Here is a 22997-nt window from a genome sequence, read left to right on the forward strand (position 1 = left end):
TTTTATTGGTGAAAAATTAATTTGTAGTGATACATAATTACAGTAAACCACTCACTCGTGCCCGAGTGGATAGAAAAGTGCATGATTAAAAACATTATTAATCTTGAGTTCGAGATGCGCCAAGAAATGATTAATTACCATATATATATATATATTTGATATTTGATTTCGATACCAACAATTCGTATGTGTAAAATGCTAAACGAATTTAGAAATTATACGTGATATGGAAATGTGTAACAAGAGAAGAGACAAAAGACGATTTTTAAAGTGGTTCGGATGCTCAAAAGCGAATTCTATATATTATATATGTATTAATGGATAATTACAGTAAAGTCGTGTACAACGAACTGAGTTACAATTTAGAAAAAAACTTAAATACAAAGAAAGAATCTGCTTTAGAAAACTAAAGAATGAGTGAATCTTGTAAATGAGAGAGAAACCCTTTATTTATAGTCGAGGGATTCAAAGTAGTAATCATGATTCTACAGTCGAGCAGGTGTGATACACTTTCTAACCTGCTTCCCATTGGTTGTTTGCATAGGAGATATCCTTAAATCGGGTAGGACTTGGGCAGGTGAACAATTCCTAACCACTCACAAGTCAGACTTTCACCTGCCATACTGACAACATCCATACCTCTTCCATCCTTGCGCAACGTGGCAGTATCTGGACGGTACAAAGTTTTCCTAAACTTTGATTGGCCTTTGTCGGCATGAGTCTACGTCAATTCTGATTTTTTAGACATAATATATGTATTAAATTAAGGATCAAATCGCAAGATTTACCTGTAATGGGAATTCCGTTATTAATAAGATAACAAAAGGGCAATTGAATCATAGCATCCGAATTATGCATAAATACATAGCCAAATTTACCAGTAGTATAAATAAAAAAGTTACTGTAATTTAAACCGAAATAATAAAATCAATAAGAAACCCCTCAGTTTCTTATACTCCAAGTCTCAGACTTCATAAAGCTTCAGCGCCTTTCAGTTCTCTCTATTACTTGAATTTTTCATCCATCTTTCGGGCGATCTCTTCTCCTTCATTTTCAGTAAGTTTCGTTCCAATCAGCTTTTATTTAAATGTAAATCCTTTTCTCTTCCCTCTGTTTGGTTACTTAGAAAGCCAAGGAAAAAGTGAAGAAAAGAAGAAAAATAAATAAATTATGTTCGTCTTAAGCCAACTAATTAATTGTATTTGATCCATTTGATAGTATGTTTGAATTCTTCTCTTACTGAACAACTGAAAATATTAGGTCGCATTTCTCGTTAACAACGGGAAATTTAGATTCAACTAAGGCTGCTTGTTCTGCAAATTTTGCATTCTAGGGTTTTTATTTTTATATGTATTAATTTAATGAGAATGTATGTCTTGTATTTATGAATTTGAACGATTATGTTAGTCACCATTGGAGTTTTAAGCTTAATCAATAAAAAAATCTCGATGACCATCAGTGGCTTGCTTTTGGATTAGACATCTTGTTACATCATTCATTTATTTATTTATGTAATTGCTTTAAATTCTTCTAGTTAAACGCTATTTGCTTGGTTAAATGTTGTTGATATGTTGGATTTATGAAGCCATTTTTCTGTCTTCAATTATTAGGTTTTGTTTGTTGAATTCCAATATAAGTATGGCAGTCACAGAACTTCCTTCAAAAGGTGGGTTTAGTTTTGATTTATGTAGGAGGAATGATATGCTTTCGAAGAAAGGCACTAAGCCTCCATCTTATCGCAAGACTGGGACAACAATTGTTGGTCTAATCTTTCAGGTATTTATAATCTTAGAACCGTTAGTTGATATACTTTCAGCTCCTTGTTTGGTTTGTTTGCATTTTTTGTTTTGAATTTTGAATATTATGTTACTTATGTTATAGTGGGAGGTATGGAGTTCGTTTTTATTTCTTTAGGATTCGTGTTGATAGAATGGGTATACTTTGTCACTGGCCATCTACATACTGCCATCCTCCGCTCCTTTACCAGCTGGAACCAGCTGATTTAGGGAATCACACTTAATGCTGACTCTGACTGGTTTGGAATTTATGCATATTTGATATTGCTGTCTTTTAATTACCCTGTTTAGCTACCTATTAAGTTATCATATTAAGTGACAGAGCATGTTTGATTATGCAAAGTTATTGTTCAGATTGTCAGAAAAATACAACTGTGGAGCTTATAATTTAGTATGGGGTGTCTGTGGTAGGGACCAGAAGATTCATATTTAATTATTCCAAGGCATGTATAGATTATGTGTGGAAATGGAAGCTACGATATATTTCTGGGTTGCATTTTGTTAGTTGTGACTTGTGAGTCCATCATTATGCTTAAATTTTTGTTGGTTTAAAGTTATTTTGTGATCATTTGCAAGCCTCTCTATGTTTAGATACGTACATATGACTTTGATCAAGCATATTTTATGTATCTGGTTCTTTGTTACTTTTGTTAGAGCTCTGGTTTTGTCATTCAACTTTGCTTTTTTGCTTAAATTCTTTATAGGATGGAGTCATCCTTGGAGCAGACACCAGAGCAACTGCTGGGTTCATTGTTTGTGATAAAAATTGTGAGAAGATCCATTATATGGCACCTAATATTTACTGTTGTGGAGCTGGAACTGCTGCTGATACAGAGGCTGTAACAGGTACTTTCAAATTTTATCTTTAACATCCAGGACAATGATTAAAACTAATGCTTTTGCATTCTACATTATAAACTGTTATATTCTTATCTCCTCTTTAAAATTCAATGTCAGTCTTATGATTAGTTTATGTTTAATTATTATTGTCTCCAGACATGGTTAGTTCGCAGCTGCAGCTGCATCGATATCATACTGCTCGTGAATCAAGGGTTGTGACAGCTCTTACTCTTTTGAAGTCTTATCTTTTCAAGTGAGCCAATTTTGGGAATACTGCCCTGAGAACTGCTTTTGTTTTTGTTTTTAGCAAAAAATAAACCAGGAAGTTCTGACTCGTTATTTCATTTGTCAAGATACCAAGGTCATGTACAAGCTGCTTTGGTGCTCGGGGGAGTTGATGTCACTGGGCCACATCTACACATTGTATGTTAGTTGTACTTGTGCAACCTGAACTTTCTTGTTCTCTTAATGTAAGTCGTGCTGATTTTTGTTATTGAATTATCATATTGTACAGATCTATCCTCATGGATCTACAGACACACTTCCATTTGCTACAATGGGCTCTGGTTCACTTGCTGCAATGGCTGTTTTTGAGTCAAAGTATCGCGAAGGGCTGACTGTAAGTTGTTATGCTAAACTGTTGGATAGCAATTGGCTGCCAGAAAATATCTGTTATTTTTGTATTCAGTTTTTAAGATTTGTTACTTTAGTTATCTCAATAATATTTTTTCAAGAAAAAAGTAGTTAATGGTATTTTTGTGCAGAAGGAAGAAGGAATAAGTTTGGTGTCTGAGGCTATCTGCTCTGGCATATTTAACGATTTGGGAAGTGGAAGCAATGTTGACATTTGTGTGATAACAAAGGTTTATTGATTATTCCCTAAATTTTGTTGGAGAGGAGAACCTTTTCTGTATGTACATTTATTTCGTTATTACTTCTTTGACAGTCATTAATAACTTGTTTTTTTATGATGCTTGGTTGTGTAGGGGCACAAAGAGTATTTGAGAAACCATCAGTTGCCCAATCCTCGCTCCTATGTCAGTTCAAAAGGATATTCTTTTCCTAAGAAGACTGGTTAGTAACTATTTTTACAGCATCAGTTTCATTTTGCTCTCTGTCATTAGCTTTGTGAAGTCACTTTGCAAACATTTCAATAGTTGTATAAGCTATTTTATGTCTTATTGATAATTTGATAACATAATTCTGTCCTGGTTGCAGAGGTTCTTTTGACAAAGATTACACCATTGAAAGAAAAGGTGGAGGTGATTGAAGTAGGAGATGCAATGGAAGAATAAGGTTGAACTGCATTCTGTGACTGATTTTGCTTTTGTTACACTTCCGGGTTGTTTATGTTTTATCATGCATTTTAATTTAAGTGCAAGCCAGGGAGAAACATTACAGATTTCAATTGTCAAACTGTGATAAGATGTTCGTTTTCATGATTTCATAGTATGCACGGATTAATTGAGCTAGTACAGCCGTTCTGTCTGTTAATTTTGTGGTCATGCATTTTAATGATTGTAAATGTATAGACATAAAAGGAATTGACCTGGAAATTACATATTATTATTCTTATCTTTTTAGGTTTTTACTTCATGTATGTATACTGTAAACACCCTTATTTATAAGTACAATGGTGATTATTTTTTACTATGAGTCATGTCCCATGCAATGACCAACATAATTAATTACAATAGGTTTGCATTTACTCTTTAACTAATGAGGTTGACCCAGAATTCTTTAATTGATTTCTAGTAGAGGCGGCATTCTGCATTTCGCCATTTCCAACTGTAAATTCCCATGTCCTGGTTGTCTATTAGTTGCATTTAGAGCTGCCATCAGAACGAGTCAAATAATTTCCATAGGAAATCTTTTCCAGGTAAATCCAAACTCGGGTTGAACTGTAAGAATGATTTAGTTGTAGTTGAACTTCTAGTGCTGTCAACGAGTTTGAACCACTGACTTGCCGGATCACATGTTTTATCTGTACCCAAACATTTACAGGTATTTGTAACCAGGGTGTTGCTTGAGTCTACATCCAGGCAAACAGTAGTGCCATCTTTTGCCTGAGATGACAGGTGCATCTTAGAATCTGATATGATTTCCCATCTTGTATTAGAGTTGGTGCATTTTATGCCAAGTTTAGCTGGCTTCCCCAACCCGTTTGATTGTATGCAGAAATATGTCCCCTTCAGGTATAAAATCTTCTGGGGTGTGTAGTTCCATGGTTCTGTGTCGGTACAAGGACCCAACCTCAGAGGGTCAAAGTATGATTTTCTGAGGACACAGAGACCTGTTAATGGATGGAAAATCACTTTGTGCAAAGATCTTTCTGATAAACCGGGTCCTGCATTGCAAAACAAAAGTTCAGATTTATGAATCATTATCTATAATTTCTGAACCAACAAGGACTTTTTTCAGTTTTTCCTGGTCTTCCCATTAAGTTAGGTTATTTTACCTCGAGATGGAGATTGAAGAAATAATATTCTCTGTAAAAAGCTTGAATTTCTGATCTCACCCCAGTTCCAATTCAATACTCCATAATACTCATTTAACCCAACAACCCCTTCTCTCAAATAATAACTCCCAACTAGCGTCCACAATGCCCAATCCAAGTCAAGCTCAGTTAGCACACCCAAGATGCAGTTCAAATACCTATTATCATTCACATTGGTTCCCCTTAAATCCACTCCCCACTCACTCACCAACAATGGCCACCCTTTGTCCAACAAAAACCCTGATGAACCCTTCATATTATTCACCACTCGCCCGCACACTTGATTTGGATTACCATTTACCCATGCCTGCCCATCTGTAAAACTATACCAGTGTACCTCGAATACTGTCTTCCCAGTAAACGTGAGACTCACTGGTTGGTTGCGAATGAATGATAAGTCTTTGTCAAAATTTAAGCCGGAGAGAATAACAAGAACATTTGGGTTTGCTGAATGCACTGCTTCAGCTCCTCTCTGCATATATCTAGCACATGAATTCATGTAGGGAATTAGACTTTGATTGTTAGAAAATTCATACAACGCCGGTAATTAAATTAAAACTTGTAATTGCAGAAATACATGAATGTACATGTACCTGTACCAATCATTTACATTCTGTTTGGGGCCTCGGAGTTCATTCCTCAAGCTCATGCCAATAACATTAGTGACTCCATTAAACAGAGTAGCCATTTTGGTGAGACCATTGATCCACAGTTGCGGATCAAAGTACTGGTCGCCAAAGAATCCATTGCCATCAGTGTTACTGCAGCACCAACCTGGCTTTGTTATGTGATTATCTAATATCACCATCACATTGTTGTCCCCAAGGTTGGATACCACTGCCTGAAATTATGGCAATAATGGCGTTTTATTATTTAAATATAAATGTCCAACTATTTTTACATAGTGGTTGGTCACCTAGATTCCTAAAACAAATTTATATGATCCAAATAAAACGTTATTTAATGGCACTTTTATTAACATCATTGTATACGCTAGACGCGGTTAAGAAAAATCATTCACGTCTCTATAAATCCATTGGTTTCATCATAAATGGGCAATAGCTTATCTTTTCCTATCCCAATAAACTATTCATCCTACGTAAGTTTCAACTAACATACAATATAATATTTATATAAGTATGTTATACGACATCGACTAGTCATAAAACAATCAAGACTTACCGGTTATTCTTGATAAGATCAACCAAACTCAAAACCTGTAAAATTATTAAGCAATAGATGGTAGTTCATCGCACCTGGAAGGCTTCTATGAGGGGAAGGTCAATGATAGAGGGGTTGTTTGTCTGAATACCGGCAATGGCTTCAGTCAAACCAAGATTCTGAAAAGACTGTCTGACTGTGAGAAAGGCCAAGGAATCATTGGTGGCCAAATAGATTGGCCAAGTGAACCTAACACAATTGAATCCCATAGCCAAAATCCCTTTGGAGATGACGTCCACCGGCTTCTTGCTAAGTCCCTCTGCAACAACTGGTTCGAGATGTGACGCCCAATTCACGCATGCTAACTTCACTCGTTGCCCGCTTTGGTCGTCCACGATCCATCTCGAGTTGGTGGAGAGAGGAAACCCCTTAGCTGGTTTAGCATTTAGGATGGAGAAGAGTATGAGAAGAGGCAGAAAAGAGAGGAGGGAGAAGGAAAAGAGCCTCCCATGTTTGTGTTTTCCTCAAATGACAAACAACACTCGTAAGACCTATTTATATATATATGAAAAGATAGACAGCTAATCCTTTTCACCTAATTATTTATTAATATCCTCTATTTTTCCATTTTTTTTTAGTGATGAGCAGGTTAATAAAGTCTAGTATTTCAGCATTATCAACATGTTCCTTTTGGTCTTAAGTTTTGAGAAACACGACGAATATGGTACGTGTCCTGGCCTCAATTAATGTGAACAAAGTAGATAATTGTTATTGTAATTGCGATATGAAATAAATAATTAGATTTGAGAAGAACGGGATCAGCATGATGGGTGTATATATATATATATATATTCTCTATCCACTAGAATCCAAACTAATAATCATATATTATATTAGAGTGAATGAGAAGAATGTTGAGTTAGGTTTAATTAAAGTGTTGGTGAAATATTAACAGAAGCGTCGGTGATTTGAGACGTGCATGATTAATAAATAGAGATGGAGTAGGGTTGATGAAATGACTCAAGTGTATTGATGTTGGAAACACGGCAAGGAATAGGGTGTGGGCACAAACTCAACCGAAGCTCAGAAATAGGCATAGCATAGCCATTGCACCATCTTTCTTCTGGGGAAAGAGATTACGTTGTTTAGCTACCTTATAAGGCAATGCATACACTACGCGATTGTAAGATTTTGGGTGGTACAATTTTAAAATAAATATATATTTTTTCATATATATTCCTTTATAAACAATCAATTTATCCCACCCATTTAATGATCAATTTTTAAAACAAATTGAGATTGTCCCATCATCTGATGAGAAAATCATCTGTAAGATATGTATGGATAAAATCTGGAATCATGTTGAAGGGTGAGAGGGATATCTATCCATCACAAGATATCAAAATCTTCATTTTTTATTTTCATATTAGCATGCCTTCCTCTCATATGCAAATCTCTGTCAAACCTATTCATCAACATAGTTTATTCTAAAAAAAATTATTTCATTAGATGGTTTTTTTAATATTACTATAATTTTTAATGATTTTATTACAATATTTCATATTTGTCATAAAAAGTTAATAACAAATTCAATTTTTTTTATTTGCTTATATTGTATTAAGAAAAAAAAAAAACACCATTCTCAAATTTCGAAAATACAAAATTCAATTTTTTATTTTTATTTTCATTTTCAAATTATATTTTAAAACCTGATAAAGAATATCACCTTAATTTCTAATTATCAGCTTACAAAATCTTAAAATTATTATACAAAACCGTACCAAATTTTATATTAAAAAAATATTAAATAAGCCCATAACCTTCTATCCTTTGATCGGAGCTTAATATCCTTGGGTTAAGTTAATTTGGAGTAATATCTTCAACCACATGTGGACATGGAACTTTGCATCGAATTTTTATACCGAACTACGTGTCATCACACTATGAACGACTGTTTACTATTATTAGACGAACATCCATCAAAGATAGACGTCCATCCATGTGAAATGAACGATGATCGGATGTCCACCTATAATGAACGTCCCTCCATAATTTAAATTTAAAAAATTTGAATACAAAAATCATGTACGTCCATGCTAATTGACGGGCGGTCATCTTTTACCTTCATTCGACTCATCTGTTTCTTGAGGGATCTGCGGTCATCTTCCACTGTTGCTTTCTCCCACTCTTCATCTGTGTTTGTTGTGGAGTGTGAAGCATCACGGGGATTGTTGTTAGGGGCATGAACCCCTGCAGCAGTTCTAACCTGCTCAAAAAAGAGAACTTGCACCACAACTCGGAGTGGCAGTCGTCCATTGAGCGCCGCGTGCACAGATGTATCTATTGTCAGTTTTCTGACATCCATCAGCCCACATATCTTCCGTCTTTCAGCCTTTGTCAAGCCTGGGTGCTCCTGATGATATATTAATAAACCAGTACTTCATTATCAGAAATTGCTTCACCATTAGACATGAAATTTCCACTTTTGCATCTTTCTTGCATGCAGGGATCTCTCGTACAATAATTTCACTCAGCTAAGCCCTGGGCAATATGCTTGTCAGGACAGACGGTGAAGCAATTACTGATAATGAAGTACTGATTTATTAATATATCATCAGGAGCACCCAAGCTTGACAAAGGCTGAAAAAAGGAAGATACGTGGGTTGATGGATGTCAGAAAACTGACAATAGATGCATCTATGCACGCGGCGCTGAACGAACAACTGCCACTCCGAGTTGTGGTGCAAGTTCTCTTTTTTGAGCAGGTTAGAGCTCCTGCAGGGGTTCATGCCCCTAACAACAATCCCCGTGATGCTTCACACTCCACAACAAACACAGATGAAGAGTGGGAGAAAGCAGCAATGGAAGATGACTGCAGATCCCTCAAGAAACAGATGAGTCGAATGAAGGTAAAAGACGAGGAATTCCAGAAGAATGGGAAATTAATTAAGAAGAACAGTAAAAATAGCAAAAGTGTCGTGCAATTGTTATCATCACAGTCAAGGAGAATAAAATTTAAATTTTGGACGGGCGTCCACTTCCATTATTAAGCGACGGCCGTTCAAAAAATTTGAATAGACGTCCATTAAATTGAACATAATTTTAACAGACATCCAATAATGGTGGACGCTCATCCATTATTAAGGGATACCCGTCCATAACATTTAAACGGGAGTCCATTAATTTTGTTTTTAATTTATAGTTTGGACGGACATCCATTAAAGGTGTTCGCCCATTTATTAGTATAGATAGTCCATGATTTTTGTTTTCAAATTTTTTAAATTTAACCCGTCCATAGTAAATGGACTCCTATCTATATAATATGGACGAGAGTCTATTGTTTATTTCGCATGAACGAGCGTCCACCTTTGATGGACGTCTGTCCAATAACAGTGAACGGTCGTCCATAGTTAATGAACGGTCGTTCACTCGTAAAATATTTGTTAAAGTAATACGTGGCTGATCTGAGTGTGATGACACGTAATTCGATATAAAAATTTGGTGTATAGTCTCAGTGTCCGTAACATTATTGATGCAAGTGAGTACGTAGAAAGTAATTTTTGGTGATATATAAAATCGAAGAAGACTTAGCACCAATATTGATAAGTTATAGAATATAATTATTTGTAATACGAACTGATTAATAAATTCTAGACATTTCTTTTAAGATTCTTTAATGTACAATTTTTCAGCAAAAATTTAGCTAAAATGTTTATTATGATATTTCCATAATTAAATTAATCATTATACAATTTAGATAAGTAGTACAATTCATTTTATTATTATAAGTTAATGTGTGAAAATTGACAATTATTAGTTTTGGAACTGATCAAAATATTGGTATAAAAAAATAAAATAAAATAAATAAATTCTGAGGGTATTTAGAAAATAGACTTTGAAATTTATATCAAATTAGTTGAATAATATAATGTGAAATGTAGAACCAATAATATTAAACTTGGAACAATGAAGCATGGTGCCAAAAACATTGCACGTCAGACCTTCAGCATGGAACTGAAACCTATAAATATAACGTGAAAAATAAACATAATATTTGAAAGTTACAACACAAAACCTTAAACTATTAACATTAAATTTGAAACTAAAGAAACTCGGTACCAAGAACAACATATACGATACTTCTAACATTAAATATGAATCTAGAAATGTCAAACTTGAAATTAAGAAGATTTGATATTAAGAATATTAGATGTGTCACAAATAACTTGAAATCTTTAATGTGGACTTAAAAGGGTTTTTAATTAAAATAACCATATTTTAGGGGGCATTTACGTAAGCAACCATAAGACTGGACCCTACACTGATTAACCAACTAATTTAATTAAATACAATTTTACCCTCATCCCTAACCTCTCAATACTTTATCCCTAGCCCTATCAATTGCAAAGAGTCCCATTTGCAAAATCTCACACCCAAAACACAATATCAAGTAAGGAAAATCAATATATCCAGATATTAAGATTAATCTTAACTTTAAATTCTTAAATCTATCTTTTTTTATAATCTTAACTTAGAATGATTGCGTCTTATTATTGTGTTGATTTTTGGTTAATCTGAGTTTGTTTTAAGATTTATGAGTGAATAAATGATGTAATGCCAATTATGTTGTAGTGATAAAGTAGATTTAGGGATGCATTATTCGAGAAATTAGCGTATAGAGAAAAACGCGCTCAATTGGCGTGATTTTCCAATTGGCGTAAAGTATCATGCTAACTGAGGGATTGTTTACATATATTCCCTAGTTGGCATGATATTATAAGCCAAGTCAAATATTTATATTAATAGTGTGAAAAATCACGCCAATCTGTGAAAAAATGAGAAAACTACTTAAAAGATCTTTCGACAGGTTAAAATATGACAATTTTTTAAATTGATTTAGTAGATATGATGTTTCATCTACTTTTGTTCTAGTTTTACCCCTCTACAACTTTCATGCTCTTACTCTAGCATTAAAGTGATTCTAGCACTAGAGTCAAATGACTCTAGCACTAAAGTTACTAGAATTTTTTTTTTATAATTATTCTCCAAATTAGTGTTAGAAATTAAATATAAAAATTTCTTTAAATTAACTAATAATATTTTATTAACAAAATTAAGAAATAAAATATATATTTGTTTAAAACGGGATAGTAAACGTATATAAGAGTTATTCTAATTTTATAAATATAAAAATTGATTATTATTTTTAACTCTCAACACTAGAGTTGACTAGACTCTAGCGACTCGAGCACTTGAGTGGTTTTTCCTAAGTGCTAGAGTGAAGAGGGTAAAAGTGAAAAGAAATTGAATGAAAAGTCTTATTTACAAAGCCAATTAAAAAGAGGTCATATTTCAATTTGACTCCTATAAAAAAAAGATTTTTTAAATAATTATTTCATAAAATAAATCACGCAAAGTTATTTTTTTTTATAGGTTTTTCAATTTGGGTGATTCAAATGTTCTTATATCTTATATATTTATATCGAAGGATGGTTAACAATGGCACATGTGGTTATTTTGATTGGGTACGGAGGGCAATGGACAACAACGGATGATCACAAAATGAGTTATGTTGGAGGAAAATAGAAAATGCTTAAACTTCATCGTAATATGATGTATGATGGATTGATTGAGTTACGTATTGATAGTAGAAGGAATACTATTTGGATAGCTATGAAACCCAAGGATGCAATCAATGGAATGTTTTATGACATTGAGGATAATATGATATTGCTTGTTACCTTGCCTTTTGTCAGAACAACGTCAACTCTTTTGTTCCTTTCTTTGTCGAACATATTGTAAATGCGAGAAAATAGTCTCCAGTTGTTGGTTGGGGAGCACATAGATCTAAAAGTGATAGTAACCAATGTAGCGACTCAATAAATATGACCGATAAACCTTCTAATCCAGAATTATTGGGATAATACCGCTTTCCCTCAAGGACTAATTTTGAAGTTGAAGCCCCTCGAGATGGTGAAGAGGAGGGTAATGCTAATGTAGAGGTTGAGGATCTGCATGTTATGGATGTGCTTAGTTTAGACATATTGGAAAATATTGAGGATTGGGTTAATGGGTAGAAGCGAAAGGTACCGAATTAGAGTTGCTTCGAGCGTGACGATGAAATGAACAATATTCTTGTGGATGAACCAGAATGTGAAGAGACAATGTACTTTTACTCCGGTGCAAATGATATTAGATGCCCTCCTTTGTTGATACCAACTAAATTGCATGTGACACCAAAACCATTAACGAAGTTCCACTAGTCGATGACACGAAGACCAAGGCTAGGCATGATCCAATTCTAGATATGATGTTATATTGTTAACTATTTCATGTCTTTGTTATAGGTATGACGTTTATATATAGAACGTTTGAAGTTGGGAAATGTGAAAGGAAAGTGACATGTATATAATCAAAATAAGTTTACATAAATACAAGGATGATACAATAAACTAAATCCCTAAATTGCCATAAAATAACTCGATTGCCATCTTGGTTTTAATGAAACTACCATCACTACCAACAAAATTAAATGGTCGCCCTAGACAAAGGTACTTGATGCACTTCAACGTAAATACCCCATAGTTACCCAAACCCAAACCCTATTGTGGCATGTCGTCTCGCCTCAATAGAGTTAGGGGTCTTGCACAAAGAAGTTGTTCGGAATCAATCCAATAAGATGACTATGATAACATATCCAATATATATGTCACGTGTGAATGCATCTGCTTCTATAAGCTGATAGGGTCTTTTATGTGCCCCTTCATCGAGCCGTAGACTATAAGCGACCATTGGACCAAATCAACCTCACCGCAAACCTAACGTTCATAGTAGACCTCGGCATTTGGGACTGGTCCCAAAAAATCGACCCAAAAAACCGATCGTAGGACCAGTCTTAGAAGGGTTTGGTCTTAAACCCAGACCAAGCCCATGGAGGAGGGACTGGTCCCTAGATCGAGCCCTCCTCCAGGGCCCAGGCTTGGGACTGGTCCTAGCCTGGGCCCAAACCCTTTTGCTTTTTTCAAAAACGTCCCCAAGAAAATATCCAAAAACCCCTTGTAAATTTTGAAATTGATAAAAATATTAAGGACTAAATTAACATTTTATATAATTAAAAAAAAATAGAATTATAGCACATGACCGTTGGCTGCCAATAGTTAGATAACTATTGGCAGCCAACGGTCATTGGGGGTAGGCGGTTGTTACATTTTTCCCCCCAAACTTACACTATAAATAATCCCCCACACTTCCATTTTTTTTCACACCAACTCTCAATCTCTCAATCTCTCTACTCCAATCCAATTCTCTTTCATATTCTCTTCAATTCAATTTATATTTATATTTATTATTTATTATTTATTTATTTATATTAATCAATTTTTTATGTTTTCATAACATCTCTTATTCATATTATTATTCAATTTTTTTCATTTTAATTATTTATTATTTTATCATAAATTCATCATGGAAGGGCCAAATGAGTTCTACGTTCCATCTGCCGAGGAAATGGAAGGGTTCAATCCATTTTCACCCTTTCCAGAGGTAGCAATTGCAATTCAACGACAACAACCACATTCGGCCGGGACAGGGTGCAACCAAACACAAGCGAGCAGCGACTCCACGATCGAAGACCCCCGACCGTCAAAGAGGGTCGTGTTCGATGTATGGCAATACTTCACTAAATCAAAACGGGCTAAGACAAATGGGGAGGGGGAAGAATTGTGCGGGGTATGTAATTTCTATGGAACTATTATCGGTGCTAAGAAGGGGACTTCGACGATGCGACGACACTTGAAGAAGAAGCACCCCTAAATAATGCAGTTGTTCGGTTCATCTTCAACCAGACCGGTAAGCAAATTCAAACTCAACTTAATTTTAATCCACAATCCTCAACTCTGTCAACATGGTAATACAATGCACTCCAAGCACGAGGGGAAATAACAAAATACATAGTTGCTATGAACTCTCCCATTTCTTTATCTGAAAATTTTTATTTTATTCACATGATTAAAACTGCATTGTATCCAGCATATATCCCTGTTAGTAGAAATACAAGTAGAAGAGACATACAAAAATTTTATAACAAATAAATGTTTAACTTAAAAATGAATTTCAAAATTTTAGGAATATATCTATTGCACTTACTTTAGACATATGGGCTTGTAAATCAAAAACACCATGTAAGTGTACAAAAGATTATTAATGAACTAACCAATGCAATAGATTATTGAATAAAATTTTACCTTTTCAACTACACTACATGGCAAGAAATACTTGTCATGTTTCATCCCAACAAAAAAAGGTTGATACACATCTAACCATATGTACTCGTTCCCTATTGGTTCTTGGGAGCAGCCCAATGAAACTGTTGTCAACTGAAGTCTAGTCCTACAGGACAGTGCTCCAGAACATGTGCTAGCGACGTTGTACTAATCCTGGATAGGATTCTATATGTTGTGACAATACAACTCACATCAATGATTATATAAACAACAAATTTTTATTAAGAACAAACCAAAACACTTGTTGATTACTTACATCATCTATCAACCATTGGCCGAGGGTTAAAAGCGTAGATCGGAACGTGCTTTTCGTCACGGCCCCCACAACATAAAACATCTCTCATGTCTTCATCTGCAATCGAATTATACCACGTGAACAAAGTTGCCTGAATGTCTGGATCCCAAGAACAGGTCATGTTTATATTGAACGACATTGGTAAAGTCTTTTCAGGTTTGAGCTTTGCCTTTATGGGGTTACTGAAAGGATTTCTAGTTAATAGACCTTTCCGAATTATACAACCACGTAATATCCATGGAAAGGCTAGGATTATAGTGACTTTATCAGCTGCAATGGTCGTTTCAGCTACTATAACCTAAAACGACATTAAACATTAGTCTTGATTATACCTAAAATTGATGCATACCCAGACAACATTTGGATATGTACTTGAATGGTTGATGGTGTATATTCTGGATCTTGGTGGGTGGTTATGTCTACTTGTGATCCTCGATGTATGGTGTAGACGAGTTGTGTTATAGTATGTTGATCTCACCATCCTAACACAAAAAAGGTATCGTCATGCTCAGATAGTAGTTAGATAACTTTTGGATAGAATAAAAATGTAATTGAAACTGATATAATCATCATCATGCTCCTTTTGAAGTACTGTGATGACATCTTCTATATCATTCACTCTGCCATCAAGCTGACTCAATATGGAATCGAAATGAGCCTGTACGTTTAAAATCAAGTTGCAGAATAGTTGCTCTTGGGTTTTCGACCATTTGTTGTACACAAGTTAGAAAGTCGTTTGCAACTTCTGAATTGGCCACTCCAGATACAGGGCAGTTAGATTCTGGTTCATTTGATGTAACCTCCTGCTTCAACTCTACCTCATTAAACACTACAAACAGTGGTTCTTCGAGTACAAGAATAGGCACCTTGAGGAAGCCAAAGAGATTTGTATACCAATCTTCCTTCCTCTCAGAGACAGTCTGAACCATATGCATTAACATCATGATGTTAATAGTTTTTAGTGATTTATTAAAATATTAACGAAAAGTTTAACATTTACAACCAAAGTCATTATGTTGCTTACAACCATTTCGTTCAAAATGTTGTTTAACTCCTCCGAAGTCGAAATGTTTTTTGTTTTCCAATTAACCATCTGGCATATCTTTGATCTGTCCTTCTGCTCTACCAAACTCCTTAGATTATCCAAAGCATCATATATCCATAGCTACAAAAACCAAAGATGACATTAGTGAATCTACATAATAAGAAAACTAAATACATGTTGTAATGACGATAAAAACACAAATTTACCAAGAATGACAATGGAAAACCATAAGATTATATGATTTATTGGAGGCACCTTTCACTTCTTCATCTTAGTTGCCACTAGAGGTGGGAATTTGGGAACGGACCCCAAAAACCCACCCAAAAGCCTAGGTTTAGGACTAGTCCTTGTAAGGACCAATCCTATGAGGTCCGCTCCTAAAACTGAACCAGAATCATGGAAGAGGGCTTGGGCCCTGGTTCAGGCCCTCCTCTAAGGTCTAGGCCTCCCAAGCCCGGGCTCAAACCTTATTCGGGTTTTTTAAATTGACTCCTGGCAAATTAAAATACACAATAAATATGGGGGCTAAAATGTTATTTTACAAAAAAATTAAATGCACCACACGGACACATGTTGAAGAGGGGGGGGGGGGGGGGCCGTCGTCTTGCGATGAGTAAAACCATATACAAATGGCTAATAAATAACAATAGAGAAATTGTCTATATTAAATATAAAAAGTTAAATATGCATATATATGTATGCTATATTATTGATAGATAATAACATATTTTTTAATTCAAATAACTTGTAAATGTTAATAACATAAATACATAATATATATGTATTAAGTCATTTAAATCAATTAATAACAAATTATTGTAATTTCATTACGAATAAAATTGTAGTTATTTATTTAGAATTTATCTTAAATTCTATTTAATAATTTGATAAGAGATATAAAAAAAAAAAATGTTAAATAGATATAATTTATCATTTATCAAATATAAATAATGTATCGAATATTCGATAAGAGACATATTTTTTATAATACATAATCAGAATTGAGCTATTTGATAATTTGATAAGAGACTTAAAAAAAATCGGAAAAGTTTATTTGATAATATCATATAAAGTCTCTTAACGTACGATATTATATAAAATTGTAAATCATATGATATTGTCAAATTATTATTGATAATTTCGAAAATCTCTAAGTCTTTTTTAGGAAAACACTTGTATTTTATTTAATTGTTGGTCCAAGTTTCAATATATAGCAATTACTATTTGCAAATGGCATAGTATGGTTAGGTTGAGCTTAGAGCATCTCCAAATGACTTTTTATATAACCTAAACTCTTTATTATAAATAGTTTGTCCATAAAATCAAGAGTCAAATAGTCTCTTTATTCTTTAAATATAAATTAAAAAGTGAGTTTGACTCTCTACATCTAGAGAGTCAAATTTTATTCTCTATTCCAATTTTATTTAATAAATTACAAGTTTCTATGCATTTTATTATTAATTATCTCTCATATTTATTAAGTCTAATTTAAAGAGTCCATTGGATTTGAATACAAATTTTATTCCTTATATTTATAAATTAATGAAGATACTCTTAATTTATATAAAATATGCTCTTTAAAATAAATAGTACTATTAGAGATGCTCTTAGTTGCTAAATTAAAAAAATACAGATCTAAATGTCAAAAACTAATTTATCTAGAGTTTGTGAAACAGGGTCTAATACTTGACTAAGGCCCAATTGAGAAAGTATAAGACCCTATTTGGATAGAAGTGAGCTTTCTGATAGGCCCACAATTCAAGCATGCATGGGCTTAAGATAATGAATTCGGGGTGGGCCAAGTTGGGTCGGGGTGGGCCTGGGGCACATCCTCGCAAGCCACGTTTAGGGGGACGGGTCAGATTCCAGGAATCCCCTTAGGCCTCAAGGCCAAGTCGAGCCTAGAGATAGGGGTTCTTGGCCGATCGTGTACCCGAGTCTCAATTCTGATTCTGGTTTCGGTTCCTATAGTGGTGGAACCAAAATCGGAACCGCACAGCACCGGTTCCAATTTTTAAAACTAGAACCGACCCTGTGAGGGTTGGTTTTGGATAAGAATCGAAAATAGAACCTCCGAGTACCCAACGATTTCAGTTCTACCCTATTTTTTTGCCCACCCCTATCTAGCTAGCCTATCTCCATAAGAATTTAAGGGAATTGATAGTCCTTAAAGTTTTGGTGGCCTACGACAGATTTTTTTTTTGCTAACTTTGATAAACAGTAGAGTAAGACTAACGAGTGGAGGGTATATATGACTTTTTCTTAATAAAACCAAAAATCGAAATAATAAAAAAGTAATTTAATTACATGAGCATATTCTAATCCTATTTCTATCCTCATACCAGTATATTGCTAGCTTTAAAACATTAATACCCCTGAGGTTTATTATAAAAGTTAGACCCAAAAATTTTAATAAGACAAGGGGCGGACTATTAAAACACCATCTCAAGTTTTAAATAAATTAAAATAGGGGTGGACAAAAATATCCACAAACCGAACCGAATATGGTAATCAAACCGAACCGATTTTTTCGGGTACCCAAAAAACCGGGTCGAATTTGAGTATTTAAGTAGGTACTCGGTTTTTTTGTTCAAGTATCAAGTTATATTTAAAATATAAACCGGATACCCGAAACCCGGTTATATTTAAAATATTCGGGTCGGGTACCGGGTTTTGTCCTCTCCTAAATTAAATAGCATGAACTTTATTGTTCAAGTAATTTAACACATATCGCTTAAGAAATAAATTTATAGATAAACCTACATCGGTTAAGCTTATATCATTTAAACGAATGATCATTTAGTAAAGAGTTTTAAACTTCATGGTTATTTAATTCATTCCAAACTAAAAATGGTATTTTAATTAATTTTCCCCAGCTTTCTTATACTCTCACCATCGTGGGTTTTCAATTTCTTGATTGTATTGTGATGAATTTGTGTTGGTTATGGAAAGAGAGTGAAGTTTTGATTAAATATATTGTTTATGGAAATTATAATGTTGTTTGGAACGTGTTTGCATTGCATGTAAAAGTTCTCGGTGGTATTCTGTTTTTGGGTTTATTCTTTTAGCACAGAAATATTTTTTTTAATAGATTTGGGATTGTGTATGTTTATTTTGCATTCTGGGGTAGAGTTGGGGATTAGGGTCCAAGCCCAATGGGATTGCCCAAAAAAGGGACCCAGTATTGGTCTTTGGGATGATCGGACCTATAGGGCCCAGGCCCAAACCTTGACCTTGGCCCAATAGGAGGGACCAGTCCTTGGGTTGGTCCCTCCTCCAAACCCTCCCCCCTAATTTTTTACACGCTAACATAAAAAACCCTCCTGTTTTATAAAATTGACAATAAATATAGGGGTTAAACTGATATTTTACAAAAAAATATAAAATTCGATGGCTTCTGTTAAGATCAGTAGCGGATCCAGAAATTTCTTTCATGGTGGGCCAAAATAAAAATTTATTATACATTACTATTTTTATCTATTTATATTTTTGTTAGGGTGGGCCAAAATATATAAATTATACATATTAAAATTAAAAAAAAAAAATTGAGGGTGGGCCATGGCCCATCCAAAATGTGGCTGGATCCGCCATTGGTTAAGATAACCGCATTTCACAACTCATAGCTCTCAATCTCTCATTCTCTCTAGTCCAATTCTCAAACTCTCTTCAATTTATATTTGTATTTATTAATTTATTATTCATTTTCTTCCATTTTTCAATTTCATCTATTATTTATATTATTCAATTTCTCCCATTTTAGTTATTTATTATTTTATCATAAATTCATAATGAATTCCCAAAATTATGTATTTAAAGGATCATCCCCAAATGAGTTTTATGTTCCATCTACCAAAGAATGGAAGGGTTCAATCCATTTTCACCTTTTCCAAAGGTAGAAATTTCACAACCAGAAACGCCTAGGACTGCGTGTAGTCCAACACAAGCAAGCTGCGACACCACGGGCACGACAATACTGTCAAAGAGAACCGTGTCCGGGGTATGAAAATACTTCACCAAATCAAAATAGGCAAAGCCAAATGGGGAGGGGGAAGAAATGTGCGGGGTATGTAATTTTTGTTCAACTGTTATCAATGCTGAGTACGGGACTTTAACGATGCGGTGACACTTGGAGAAGAATCACCCTCAATTTATGCAACTTAGATCGTCCGGTTCAACTTCAACCGCACCAGGTAAGCAAATTTAAACTCAACTTAATTTTAATCCACAATCCTCAACTCTCTCAGCGGGGCAATACAATGCACTCAAAGCACGAGAGATAGTATAAAGATACATAGTTGCTACGGACTCTCCTCTTTTTTTATCTGAAAATCCTTTTTTTGTTGAATTGATTAAAGATGTTTTTTGTCCAGCATATAGCCATGTTAGTAGAGGTACAAGTAGAAGGGATATACTAAAACTTTATAATAAAATAAGAGATCAACTTAAAATAGAATTTGAAAATTTTAGGAATATATCTATTGCACTTACTTCAGACATATGAGCTGTTAAATCAAAAACAGATTTTTTAAGTGCCATAATACATTACCTAGATCATAACTGGCGTTTACAATAAAAATTGATAAGTTTTAAACCATTATTTGCTAAACATAGTGCTGAGACAATTTATTTTACAATTATTGAAGTTTTGCGCTAACGCTTGATAATGCAGTTGCCAACACTACAACAATTTCTTTATTTGAAAAGAAATTGGATCCGCATGGTGACGACAAATTTTTTCACCAGAGATGTGATTGCCACATCATCAATTTAATTGTTAAAGTAGGTTTAGAAGCTATACATTCGAGGATTGAAAGAGTGCGCATGGCTATCAGATTCATCGCCGATAGCAATACAAGATGGATTAAGTATGTAAAATATTGTCGCCAAGAGGAGTTGCTAATTCGACCAAACAAGTTATATACGGACATGCCTGTCCGTTGGAACTTTGCGTACTTGATGTTGTAAAGAGTTATACCAACCGCAAGACAAACTACAAATTTCGTCAACCAGAAGAACTATCTGGACGAAGTCGTCAATGATTCGGATTGGACGGTTTGTAATGTTTTTCATTCATTTCTTAAAGTTTTTTATGATTTCACTAATACATTAAGTGGTGTTTATTATCCTACTATTAATGTAGCGTTAGATATTTTATTTCAGATTTCTAAAACTTTTGCTAAACATAAATATGATGAAGATTTAAGCGACATTGTTTTAAAAATGGAAAAAAAAATACCGAAAATATTGGTTAGGTATTCCATCTTTATATGGATTAAGTCTTATTGTAGATCCTAGGTTTAAATTACATGTATTTAAATGTATGGTTACTGAGATATGCCAGCATTTAGATTATGGCTATAGTTCTTATTTGATAAACTTTAACAGAAAATTGGAAAGCCTTTTTTCTTTGTATGAGACTAGATACAATGGAATGCCCAGCACCAGCAGAGATGATTAGGTCCATGATGAAGACATTTATCAACAAGGATCGAGCATGTAGACGTATATGGAACATGACGAAAGTAGCAACTCCAACTCGTACATACATAGATCAAATGAGCTGCATCGGTACCTACAAATAGACATGTCCTACATGACGAAGAAGGAAAAATGTGAGATAGATTTGCTTCAATGGTGGAGCCAAAATGCAAGTCGATTCCCTATTTTAGCCTAAATGACATGTGACATTTTATTTGTGACAGTTTCGACAATTGCATCCGAGTCAACATTCTCAATTAGTGGTCATATTGTTGAAGATAGAAGATACTCTTTAACCAATGAGATGGTTGAAGTCATAAAATGTATACGGGATTAGACTCATGTAGACAAAAGACTACAACAACACCCAAAAGATCCCCAAGTACTCGACCTCTTCAGAAACACGGATTTGAACGATGTAAATTAATTTAACAAAAACAAATTTATTTAATTGTTTATTTGTGAAGTGTGATTGTGTGAACATTATATTTATGTTAAAATTAGATTATCTCTTTAAAGTTTAAATTAAAAACACCCTAAATTTATAATTGATTAACCATTTATTTATATTTATTTACTAATTAATTAAAAAGTTTTAAATCACCCCTTTAAAAATTAAATAAACCCCTACGTAATTTTCGATAGCCCCAAATATATATCAAATGTAGTTGAATGAGATAGCAGGCGGGTTACATGTTTCACTGCAGGTGGTGATGGTCACCCCGTGGTATGCACTAGTAGGGGTATTCAAAAGAACCGATTGGAACTGGAACCGGCGGGTACCCGGGGTTTGGTTTTGGTTCCTACTGGGAACCGGTCGTTAACAGGTAGGTTCCGGTTCCAAATTTTTGGAACCGTTACTGTGCGTTTTCGGTTCCAGTTCTTATAGTTAGGAATCGGAATCCGAACCGGGAACCGAGACTAATATAAAATAAAATTAAACAGTAGGGGGTTAATAAAAACTTTTGTAGAAAAAGTAATGTGAATACATTTATATTTATATTTCATAACATTTAAAGTAAGTTAATTTGACTTTTTGAGAATCTATCTTTACAAAGTAATGGAGTTTGTAATTTTGAATTTATAATTTGTAACTTTATTTTTGTTAACAAAATCCAGGTGGGGGGGTATTTGTAAGTTTTTAAGGGTTTTTTTGCTATTTTAAAAACTTTGGGGGGGTCATGAATTTTATAGGGTACCCAGAACCTGAATTGGATCCGTTGTTACAGGTTCCGGTTCCAGTTCCAAATTTCAAGAAACCGTTGGTTCTGATTCCGATTCCAGTTCCTTCAAAAAATGCAGGGTACCCGGAACCGAACACCCCTATGCACTAGTGCCCTTGATAGCCACTGGACTCGCCAACTCTCATGAAAACCAGGGTCAATCAGTCCTCCTTTCATCTGACCGGAGGTGTGGATAACTGGGACCAGTCCTTCAAAGCCCAGTGCTGGGCTCGGCTGGGACTGGGGCTTGCCCAAGTCCATTCTGGGGTAATTTGTGGACTGTAACGGCGGTTTTTAAATTTTTGTTATATTCTTGGGGCATTTCAGTCTTTCTACGTAATATCCCAGGTTAGAGAACGGATTTCATTGACGTCTGTTAG

The 22997-nt window shown here is 34.4% G+C and overlaps 2 protein-coding genes across 4 annotated transcripts; one reads left to right on the forward strand and one right to left on the reverse strand.

Moving 5' to 3' along the window:
- The first annotated feature begins 928 nt into the window (after positions 1-928).
- On the forward strand, positions 929-4213 carry LOC116131728 (proteasome subunit beta type-7-B-like). 3 transcript variants are annotated; one of them, XM_031417390.1, is made up of 9 exons: positions 929-1056; positions 1611-1776; positions 2501-2642; positions 2793-2889; positions 2990-3059; positions 3151-3255; positions 3401-3499; positions 3623-3710; positions 3855-4213. In XM_031417390.1, the coding sequence occupies exons 2-9, from the start codon at positions 1639-1641 to the stop codon at positions 3929-3931; spliced, it is 816 nt and encodes a 271-aa protein (XP_031273250.1). In that variant the 5' UTR covers positions 929-1056; positions 1611-1638; the 3' UTR covers positions 3932-4213. The 3 variants fall into 3 exon arrangements, with proteins under 3 accessions (XP_031273250.1, XP_031273251.1, XP_031273252.1); XM_031417391.1 differs by having other exon boundaries at positions 933-1056; positions 1692-1776; XM_031417392.1 differs by having other exon boundaries at positions 951-1056; positions 1677-1776.
- Positions 4214-4227: 14 nt separating this feature from the next.
- LOC116131716 (glycosyl hydrolase 5 family protein-like) lies at positions 4228-22878 on the reverse strand. Its single transcript, XM_031417381.1, has 11 exons — positions 22702-22878; positions 15896-16036; positions 15615-15791; positions 15464-15529; positions 14846-15169; positions 8417-8707; positions 8254-8323; positions 6390-6817; positions 5727-5974; positions 5095-5615; positions 4228-4983 (listed from the first exon to the last, which is right to left on the reverse strand). The coding sequence occupies exons 1-11, from the start codon at positions 22876-22878 to the stop codon at positions 4475-4477; spliced, it is 2952 nt and encodes a 983-aa protein (XP_031273241.1). The 3' UTR covers positions 4228-4474.
- Between the last annotated feature and the right edge of the window lie 119 nt (positions 22879-22997).

Source organism: Pistacia vera, unplaced genomic scaffold (assembly GCF_008641045.1).
Source record: "Pistacia vera cultivar Batoury unplaced genomic scaffold, PisVer_v2 Contig240, whole genome shotgun sequence".
In the NCBI taxonomy this organism is placed as follows: Eukaryota; Viridiplantae; Streptophyta; class Magnoliopsida; order Sapindales; family Anacardiaceae; genus Pistacia; species Pistacia vera.

Excerpts from the sequence above, each read along its gene's own strand:
- LOC116131728 (XM_031417390.1), top strand. The coding sequence starts at position 1,639 with ATGGCAGTCACAGAACTTCCTTCAAAAGGTGGGTTTAGTTTTGATTTA. Across the intron at positions 3,256-3,400 it reads AGTATCGCGAAGGGCTGACT|AAGGAAGAAGGAATAAGTTT; the intron begins GTAAGTTGTTAT and ends ATTTTTGTGCAG. Across the intron at positions 3,711-3,854 it reads TTCTTTTCCTAAGAAGACTG|AGGTTCTTTTGACAAAGATT; the intron begins GTTAGTAACTAT and ends TCCTGGTTGCAG.
- LOC116131716 (XM_031417381.1), bottom strand. The coding sequence starts at position 22,878 with ATGGACTTGGGCAAGCCCCAGTCCCAGCCGAGCCCAGCACTGGGCTTT. Across the intron at positions 5,616-5,726 it reads AATGTAAATGATTGGTACAG|ATATATGCAGAGAGGAGCTG; the intron begins GTACATGTACAT and ends TTCATGTGCTAG. Across the intron at positions 4,984-5,094 it reads TCTTCAATCTCCATCTCGAG|GACCCGGTTTATCAGAAAGA; the intron begins GTAAAATAACCT and ends TTTGCAATGCAG.